Source organism: Berghia stephanieae, chromosome 11 (genome assembly GCF_034508935.2).
Source record: "Berghia stephanieae isolate SIO BIC M18660-M18661 chromosome 11, UCSD_Bste_1.3, whole genome shotgun sequence".
Classification (NCBI taxonomy): Eukaryota; Metazoa; Mollusca; class Gastropoda; order Nudibranchia; family Aeolidiidae; genus Berghia; species Berghia stephanieae.
The window spans coordinates 28034577-28045419 of record NC_088370.1 but is presented as its reverse complement, the minus strand read 5'-3'; the positions used below and the strand labels follow the sequence as shown (position 1 = coordinate 28045419).

The 10843-nt window shown below is 36.0% G+C and overlaps 1 protein-coding gene across 1 annotated transcript in view; it reads right to left on the bottom strand.

Annotated features, from left to right (window-relative positions):
• Positions 1-6988: 6988 nt before the first annotated feature.
• The window catches only part of LOC144956275 (solute carrier family 25 member 32-like), a 23254-nt gene continuing 19399 nt past the window's right edge, over positions 6989-10843 (bottom strand). The window contains exon 7 of the mRNA XM_078886739.1: positions 6989-7238. Within this exon, the coding sequence (XP_078742865.1) occupies positions 7088-7238 (151 nt within the window). The 3' untranslated portion in view covers positions 6989-7087. The remainder of the gene's footprint in view (positions 7239-10843) is intronic.

The following is a 10843-nucleotide window of genomic DNA, read 5'->3' as shown; positions in this document are numbered from 1 at the left end:
TTTGACGTTGGTTGCTTATTTCGAGTTTTCTCGCACTTTCATACCAACTTCATTTCTTGTAATTATAAATGTGACCCCTCGTCTCAAAACGGTCGGGATGATTAAGTTGCTGAAAATTGAATTTGTAGCCAGAAATATCAGACTTAAGTTGAGTTTGGATGTTTTATAGAGGAGAATGAATATCTTATTATAGAGTGCTAAATATCACTCAAACTGTACGTTTTTAATACCACACCCATTATTTCTTCCGAGTCGGCCTCGATTGATCCCGTCTGCATAAATGAGGTCCACGACAGTCAAGGCGCCGCAGCGCAGCTTATTCAGCCGCGCCTCAGGCGGGTTGGGCGGGACCAGACCCATCAGGCATGCAGTGCGACTTACACATTGGGTTATCAGACCTGCAAATAAGCGCACGTCGGCCCGTCACTATCAATCCATTTCATACGTTCACTTACAGGCAACCAGACACTTCCCCTACTTGAGATAGTCGCTTCCTCGCTCTGTTTGTCTCAAATAATTGTAGGCTACGCGTTCCAAGGTTCCGCATGATGTGAGGTGATTATAATTATAGGATCGCGTGTTGAGTCAGGACAACAACGGCAACAAAAATGAGCAGTTTGCCAAGGGAAATAACCCATTAAAAATACAAGACAAAGATAACATGAGTTGTTTACCTTCGACTATTTTAATGTAGTTTTTTTTTTCTTTTTTCTATTGAAAGAAAAATCATTCTATCTTTAACAATTTTTTCTTTTCTAACCAAAAAATTGAAGAAAAAAAAAAAACAGAGATAGAGAGAGAGAGAAGAAGAAGAAGTAGTAGTAGTAGAAGAAGAAGAAGAAGAAGAAGAAGAAGAAGAAGAAGAAGAAGAAGAAGAAGAAGAAGAAGAAGAAGAAGAAGAAGAAGAGAAGAGAAGAAGAAGAAGAAGAAGAAGAAGAAGAAGAAGAAGAAGAAGAAGAAGAAGAAGAAGAAGAAGAAGAAGAAGAAGAAGAAGAAGAAGAAGAAGAAGAAGAAGAAGAAGGAAGAAAGCTGAAGAAGTATGGCAATGTAGTCCTGGGTGGTAGAAATAGCAGATACATCTCAATGCAAACTTGATGAATGAAGAACGTCACATCAATATTGATAAATTATAATCAAGGTAGCCCAACAATCGTGTTCAATGTTCAGATTAAAACATTTATTTGTAATCAATTGGAAATTTCATTTTTTAAAAATAAAATTCAGATTAAAAAACATTTTTAATTTACATTAAATCATCCTTATTTTAATCATTGGTTGGATTTCACAAAATTATAATAAATCAACCCTTTTATTCTTCAATCAAAAATAAAATAATCAACCACCACATTCATTATCAAATTTTTAAAAATCAAAAAAAAAAAAAAAAAAAAAAAAAAAAAAATTAAAATAGAAATCAATCAACATTTTCATGATTCAATTAAAGAAAAATAAAATAAAATCAATCAATAATTTCATGCCTCAATCACAAAATAAAATCAATGATCAAGCATGGCAATGCTTTCATTATTCAATCACAACTCCATTTGTTTTTGTTTTTAAGGGTTTTACGGCGCTTGCAACACATTAAGGTCATATCAGCGCCAGTAAAAATGAAGAAAATGGGATAGTAAAAAGTTCTAGAATTACAATAAAGAATCCAAGAATAATGCAGACAAAGGGGAATTGGTTCAAATAGGGAACAGAGGTAGATTCCAAGAGGAATACACTCAAATGTTTACGAATCATATATAATACATAATCAAAGCATAATACAGTGTATAACAGAGAGATGATTTACAAGGAAAAAAAAACTAACATTTGACTGTTTCCCTCCCAGCCAGGGTTTCCGGCCAGGGCCAGGACAAAACCAAGTAATCTCATTCCAAGACAAAGACAGAAAACATGTTGAAAAATAGACATAGGGGGATAGAAGACACAGTATGTACCTCCCTGCCCACTATGGGAGATCAGGAACCCCACCCAGTCAACTCCATTTAACGTGGTTTCGTTGTGCATGCGCCAATCAAGAGAGAGAGAGAGAGAGAGAGAGAGAGAGAGAGAGGAGAGAGAGAGAGAGAGAAGAGAGAGGAGGAGAGAGAGAGAGAGAGAGAGAGGAGAGAGAGAGAGAGAGAGAGAGAGAGAGAGAGAGAGAGAGAGAGAGAGAGAGAGAGAGAGAGAGAGATATTTAGATCATTTCATAAAGAAGATAAAGGGAGAGTCAAAAAGTTCTAGATTTACAATTAATTAAGAGCATATAACAAAAAAGTAAAACAAAGAGGGAATGGCTCAAATAGGCAACAGAAATGCTTTATAGATTATGTAAAAATTAATAACAATAATAAAACAGAATGGAAGCTTCAATCTATTTTACAAAGACAGAACAAACAAAGACAGGAATTCTTGTGGTATGACACTTGCTTTTGGATCTGAAGGTCCTGGGTTCGAGCGAGTGTCATATCACAAGAATTCCTCTGATTTTGTGCATAGTTGAGTCCTTGGAAAAGGCTCTTTACTCACACTCTCTCAACGTACTCAGGTGTAAAATGAGTACCTAGCTGTTCACAGCGTTGTGTCTGTCGGAAAAAAATATAATATTAATATCGCCTAGCGAGCATCGTGTCTTGTTCTACATGTTAAATGTTGCTGTTGGTCAGGGACCATTTGTAAAGCACTTTGAGCACATTAAGTGGATATATCCCGCTATATAAAAGCTCAATCTGTTTTATTTTTTGTTAATTCATCTTTACAGAGCTGCCAACTTGTCAAAGAGCTAAATCGAGACACCCATATACACAACACCTTCATGACCAAAACCAGAAGAATATTTGGACTGTTATATAATATAATCTAGATTTTGAGCTTTTTCTGTTCCTTGTTTTAATTTTCTAGTAAAAAAAAAAAGAATTCTTGTATGTCCCTACATATAACCGTCCAATGTTTTTTGTTTGTTTTTAATGTTCTCCAGATTGCCAAATTGGGACAGTCCTGATTTTATCCATACAGTTGGCAGATCTGTCTTCAGTGTTCATTCATCCGTGTTTTGCTGACCAAGGGGGAACCCACAACATCCACATCATCTGTCTTTGTAAAATAAATTGATGAAGCTAACACTGACAGTCTCTTTTATTATTATTTATTTCTTAGGAGCTTAAAGCAACAATATTTGTATTATAGATTATGTATGCAATCAAACAACCAGGATTAAAATACGTAGAATTGTACATCTGCATATCTTTATAAAAATCAGCTTTAAATCAGCGAATAAAATAATTCAATATTAAAGTTATCATCAACACAACAAGCTCTGTGGTTTACACCCATATACATATCAAATTAAGAAATCAAGGAGCAGGCACCGTGTAAAATAAAGATCTGAACAAGTGGGTATGAAAGGAGCCAAACAATGCAAGAAAGAAATATACAAGAAAAAAAACAAAACATCCCAAAAATTAGTCCACCTCGATTGGGGATTGAACCTCAGACTTTCTGTAATCAGAAGGCCTGAGATTTTATCCCCAGTCGAGGTCGACTGATTTTTTGGGATGTCCTTTTTCCTTGTATTTTTCTTTCTTGATTTTTCTGCACCTTTCATACACACTTGTTCAGACCCATCTACATATTATGTTAACCTGGGATAAACAATAATTGAATAATAATAAATTACAAATACTGAATATGTTTTTGTTTTTAAGGGTTTTACGGCGCTTGCAACACATTTAGGTTATATCAGCGCCAGTAAAAAGGAAGAAAATGGGACAGTAAAAAGTTCTAGAATTACAATTAAAGCACCCAAGAAAAAAAAAGACATAGGGGAACTGGCAACAAATAGGGATCAGATGTAGATTCCAAGAGCATACCACCAATGCACCTTGTTTGAGATCACCTATAAGTCTCATCCAGACACAAGCACAAAATCCAACAAAGAGGAATATACTCAAATGCCTACATTATACATTAAAATAACAATAATACATTACAGAGAGATAATTTACAAGGAAAAAAAATATCATCTCCCAAAACAATAACTATGCATTTGACCGTTTCCCTCCCAGCCAGGACTCCGACCAGGGCCAGGACAAAACCAAGTAATCTCATGCCAAGACAAAGACAGAAAGCAAGTTGGAAAACAGATATAAGGGGATAGAAGACACAGTATGTACCCCCCTGCCCACTATGGGAGGTCAGAATCCCCACCCAGACAAATACTGAATATATACTCTAAAATACAAAGTAAAACAAACATCAAAAGAAAAAATCTTCTTTAGTGGGATAAACTCAGAAACAAAAACAAAATGATGACCTTTCATGTGGCATCTTCTTAAAATGCCATCGCCTCGGAATTCCTCTAGCTAATATAGATTATCCATCAAATAAACATCTGATGTCAACAGGAATCACACACATTCAAATGAGCAAATAGGATGGGGGGGGGGGGGGGGGGGGGAGGGTAGGGATTTATCTTACTTAAGGAAAGAAAACAAAAATATCTGAAGCAAGGCTTAACCAAGGTACTTTCAGGGTCCCGGTGAAGTGTCAATCACTCGGCCATTTCACCCTCAAATTTCCTTTCTTAAGTAGTAGTCATCCACATATCATTCCCTAATATTATTCATTATACTTGAGGTAAATTTCAAAAGTTAAATTTCGTTACCCATCATTCAGAGAAAAAGTGCCATTTTCTGTCATGTCATTTATTTTATAATATAAATATAAAGAGGAAAAGATTTCTCTGCTGTTCCTGATAGAAAAATTCTGGGGTGTTTGGAAGTTCGTGCTTTTCCTAAAATTTCAATGTGTCTAATAGTGGATTGAAAGATAGTATTAAACCATTTTCTATCTTCGTGTCACATTAGCAGCTTTCAAAAGCCACCTCCTTATTCGTTGATTATTGTTCATTCATAAATCAGACTCTTCGACAAATTCTCAGGTTGAAATGGTTTGACAAAGTGCCAAATGCTGACCTTTGGACAAGAACAAACCAAGAACAAATGGATGTCCATGTCAGACACAGAAAGTGGCGATGGGTTGGCCATACCCTGCGGAAAGAGCCCTGTAATATAACCAAGCAGGCTCTCAAATGGAACCCACAGGACAAAAGGAAATGGGGTCGTCCAACACAGACTTGGAGGAGAAGCCTTCACCAAGATTTGAGCATCTCCAATTTTACCTGGAGTGAGGCAAAGGTCTGTGCCAAGGACAGAAGACGATGGAAGAGTGCTGTTGAGGCCCTATGCTTTGCCAGGGGCCAAGAGGCATAAGTCAAGTAAGTCAAAGTCATAAATCAGACAAGTTGACAAGTCGACAAGACTTGAGCAGTAGTGCAATATCCACTAAACGTGCTCAAAGCTTTCTACAAGGGATCCCTAGCCAATAGCAACATTAAGCCTTAAGATGAAGGATAAGACATAATGCCTGTATGGTGATATTACAATTTTCCAGCAGAGACAATTCTGTTAATAGCCAGGTACTCATTTTACACGGCGAGTACGGTGAGAGTAGACGGTGAGTAAAAAGCCTTTTCCAAGAACTCAACTATACATCACTTAGAGCAAGACTCGAACTCTAGACTTTCCAGTCCATAGGAGAATGTCATACCACTAGACCCCAATGCTAAAAAAAAAAAGAGAACTCACAAAATTTCCATGAATTTATCTTTTTTCTCTCTCATCTTTCAAACACTTATGTATATCAAATTAAGAAATGATGGAGCAGACACTGGGGAGTCGTGGTTGACTGATTTTTTGTGATGTTTTTTTTCTTGTATTTTTCTTTCTTGCTTTGTCTGGCACCTTTCATACACACTTATTCAGATCTTTATCTTTAAGTGTTGCTGTTGGCTAAGGACCCCTTCTAAAGCACTTTAAGAATGTGTAGTGGATATTGCGCTATATAAATTCTCAAGGTTGTTTGGGCTTTTTTTTTTTTTTGGAATAATGCAATTGTAAGCTTTGTCTCTAATATTGAGCACTCGTAGATTAACTGACAGCCGACAGGTTACGAGTAAAATCTTAACAAACAAGCTCCAAAATATAACCTGTATAGGCAAGGGTTCAAGCAGCATTATGCGTGGGGTTTTTTAAGGTGCTAGACAAAACCATGTTTTTTTTCTTGTATTTTTATTTCTTGCTTTGTCTCACACTTTTCATACACACTTATCTATTATATCTGTGTTATTGTTTTTATGAATTAATGATGGTTTATTGTGAATCTGCATAGCTTTACATTAACTCTTTCAGCCTTGGGACTGACTGAGCAGTCAGATGACTAAGCACTGGGATTTTTAACCTAATTTCAAACATTTATTTTATTTTTTAAAATGTTTTCAAGACCATTCGTCATAGTCATCAGAGATGTGAACAATAGAATTTATCTGTATCCCATGTCAATGTCATTGACTGCCATCGTCACACTTATAGCCATGGGTCAATGGCCACAATGCTACACAAGATATGCCGAGACAAATCTCCCTGACTACTATGGCTTTAAAATATGAAAAAAAAAAAAAAAAAATGAAGAAGGAACAAAACAAAAAGAAAAAAAAAAGAAACAAAAGGAAAAAAAAAAAAGCTAAATGAAACCAATACATCTTTCATTAGAAGTTGTATCGTCAGACACAAATCTGGATAAATGCAGAGTGGTTTATGGTAATTCTGAAAAATGGCTCACTTTCATGGCCGCCGCTTAAAATTGGGACACTGCTTAATTGGGACGATTTGTCGGGAATCGAGCTGTCCCTATAAACCAGCTTGGACTGTATCTCATTCCAATTTTTTTTCTTTTTTTTTTTTTGGTATAACAATGAATACTAGTACTAAACGGATGTGGAATGACAAATAAGATATGTGGTAATCTAACCACAAACGTATACATTTTCAGATATGCATTGATAAATAGGATCATTCACCAAAAATATACAAAATCGCAGGTGATGAAGAAATTCTCAACACTGTAGTTAAGTTTACAAAACTTAAAAAAACAAAACTTTCTGTTTATCATTTTATCATAAAATAGATTGCTTTAATATAATTTAATTTATCTCAAGACAATTCTACATTCTAGTACACATCAATTTTATTCCTGGATTCCGTCATGATTCTTTCTTCTCCTCTTTGGCTTTCTTCCACCCGTGTAGTCGACTGATAATAGACTCGTACACCACGAAGGTTATGGCACAGGCTGGGGTCACTCTAAGTAGGTTGGGGGCTAGGCCTTTGTAGTATCCACGCCAACCTTCAAATCTGGGGACGAAAAAAAAACAAAAACTTAAAACGTGTCAAGACTGAGTCCTGATAACACCCTGGTTATGAACATATCGAGCGAGATCAGTGGCTGGATGGGTGACAGTGATCATGGAAAATTCTGATCCTCGATGTTGTTGCCTTGAGTAAAGCACCTAACAAAAATAACCCACTCAACTCAGGTGTGAATGAGTACCTGGCTATACATAGTGATGGATCTTGTTAGTACAAAAAAAGAAAGCCTAACAGGCAACTGGTACTGTATGAAATGGAAATCTGGTTCCATATGGCCTGATGGGGAGAATAAATGAAACATTGTAAAACATATTGAACATGGTAAATGTTCACTCACATTTCAAGATTGTATTACCTGTTGTCCGTCTGGATTTTGAGAAATGTTTAAATACTATTGTTTTTTGTTATTGGCTGAAGAAGGGTTTTGAGCCCGAAAATCCCCTTATTTGTTATTTTGTTCTTTTTTTGAAGCTGTTACATTCATTTTTGTTCATTTATCTCATTGAAGTAAGTTTTGCTCTCAAGGCAGGTTTTACACACGGTTAACAAATTAAGGAGCAGGACCAGTGTAAGATAAAGAACTGAACAAGTGTAATGGTAGCACGTCTAACCGGTAATCAGAAGGTCTGAGGTTCGATCCCCTGTTGAGGTCGACTGACTTTTGGGATGTTTTGTTTTTTTTTTGTATTTTTCTTTCTCGCTTTGTCTGGCACCTTTCATACACACTTGTTCAGTTTATGATGTTACATACAGTATTGTGTAAGCAAAATTATTTATTTGGCTTAAAACAAACAGTCTTAAAACTGTCTTCCCACATCCCAATTATTCACGGGATTGAAATAGCGTATTTACACGGATTAACCATATTCAATGAGCTTCACAATGTTTCATTTATTCCCCCAGCAGACCATACGTAACCATATTTCCATTTCATACAGCATCACTCATCTGATATGCATCCTTTTTTGTACTAAGTCTTACAATATCTATCAATGTCTGTAGCCAGGTACTCATTCACACCTGAGTTGGGTGGGGTAATTGTGAGTTAAGTGCCTTACCCAAGGACACATAATTGGGACCAGATTGTTCCACGATCACTGTCACCCATCCAGCCACTGACCACACTCAGCATTGCTTGAGTTTTATGGCAAGACGAGACTCTGTACCTCTGAACTCTGAGCCACAAATTGCTACTGGCCAGCTAGGTACTCATTTTACACCTGAGTATGGCAAGAAAATGTGGGTGAAGGGTTCAACTTTGCATTGCCCGACAACAAAATGAACCTTTAACTCATTCAACCCTAACAATAGATCTCTCGGTATTTGGCTTTGGTTACCTTTACCCCATCATAATATATATATTTTTGTTTTGTTTTTAAGAGTTTTACAGCGTTTGCAACACTAAAAAAAATAATTCTAGAATTACAATTATAGCACCCAAGAAAAAGTAAGTGAAAGGGGAATTGGTTGAAATAGTCAACAGATGTTGATTCCAAGAACATATCATCAATGTACTTGCGAGTAGTTTGAAATCACCTAAAAGTCTCATCCATATACAACAAAGGATCCCACAAAGAGGAATACACTCAAATATTTACAAGATATATTCAAAACAAAAAGTATAACTACCAGTACATACAGAGAGATGATATACAATTTTTTAAAAAAATATATCACCTCCCAAAACAAACACTAAGCACTTTGACTGTTTTCTTCTCAGTCCAGGACTCAGGCAAGGGTCAGGATAAAGCAAAGTAATCCCATTCCAAGACAAAGACAGAAAGCAACTCTGACTATGGGTAAAATCGAATGTAAATTAGAACAAAGTGCAGCTCGTTGTCGACAACAGTGTCTGAGAATGTCTCTCAGGATGTACTTATAGTATGTGGCCTTTGGCATAAAATCACTATTTTGTCAGGGTATTTGGTTGCGAGAATATTGAAAAATTGTGTTTCATTGATACCTTCGTAAAACAAATTTGTCAATAGCAAAATACCAGAGGAGGGCACAGCATATTTAATTTGTTTTAAAAATGTATCATAAAAACACATTTCTATGATAAAAAAGTTGATTTGATAATAGACTGAAGGGCTAGAGCTCAGGTGGTCGCTGGTTTGGATAAGTAAGTAAATAAGTAAGATATAGTACATCCTTCAATTGGGGATGGAATTCAAATTGGGGGAAGGGGGTGATATTCACACACACAAAGACATAAAACAAAAACAAAACAACAAAAAACAAACAAACCATAGTATAATTACATCAGTTTTCTGGAGGCTCCATTTATTTAAGAGTAAAACATTTGAAATATTACATCATGGCATCATTACAATAGCAACAAGGGTTTCATGACATAGATTACATACTTCAGGCACTGAAATAATATTAACAAATTTTTTAAATATATGTTAATGAAAATTACAGTGCATTAAAATAAAAAATAAAAAACATAGCCACAGCATGTAAATTATCATCTACAAGAGTGAATACTGTTCACCCGTGATTGTTTCTTTCTTTCTATTCTTTTTTTCCCCCCCTGAATTTTTCCATTTTGAGTTTTGCAACGTCTAAATCAAATGACAGTGCGCCAGTATAAGAAAGACGATGGGAATGTCACAATATAGAGGTAAAGTTTAGCTGTTTTAAAGACAAAATAGAAATAACAATGGGACCTAGTTCAAAAGTGACTGGTCATCTCCGGCCGTCTCCAAACAGTATTATGTCGGGATGCTTGTTTTTATTTTTAAGGGTTTCACAGCGCTTGAAGGTGAATCTAAATCGAAACGATGAAAAATGTTTCATTTTAGTCTTTAACGTTCAAATAATCTAGATTCATTTTTGTCTGTAAAACAAATAGACCGAACCCAATTTTCATATTATTGATAACAAATTCATTTTTCAGAAAAATGAGTGGAGCAGGCACTTAAGTTGAAATAAAAAAACAAGAAGTCAAGTGAGTAGAGAAGTGATATAGGACAATAGAGAATTAAAACTTAACGGCAATAGGGAGTTGAACCCCTCCGTCTGGCCAAAAGAGGGGGGTGCTTTACAATCGGTGCTATCAATTGATGGAGACGATTTTAGAGCGTCCCTCCATGGACAGGTGGAGGTGCCATAACAGTCGGGTCAGTCCTCGACTGATTGTAAACAGTCCCCGACTCCCAGCCCTTGAAATAGTTTTATTCTCTAAATCACACAGACATAATACAGAAAATCACACAGACATAATACAGACCTGCCAACCATTCATATTCCAAAAGAGGAATCAGAACGCCTGAAAATAGGAATTTGAGACAAAAAATAGCAATTTCACCCCCCCCCCCCCCCCCACACACACACACACACACATACACACACTCACACACTTTTGCTCTTTTTTTCTTCTTATCATTATCATCATTTATAGAAAATTGGAATTTTAGAGACAATGGCCGAATAGTACAAAAAGGAAGAGTGAAAAAAGGAATGATTCCGCCAAAAGCGGAAGGGTTGGCAGGTATGCATAATATTCTGAGTTGATATGTTTTGCAAATGAAAAATTCTATTTGGTTCCAAGTGTATCATGTGGAATGATATCAATAAGACAACAC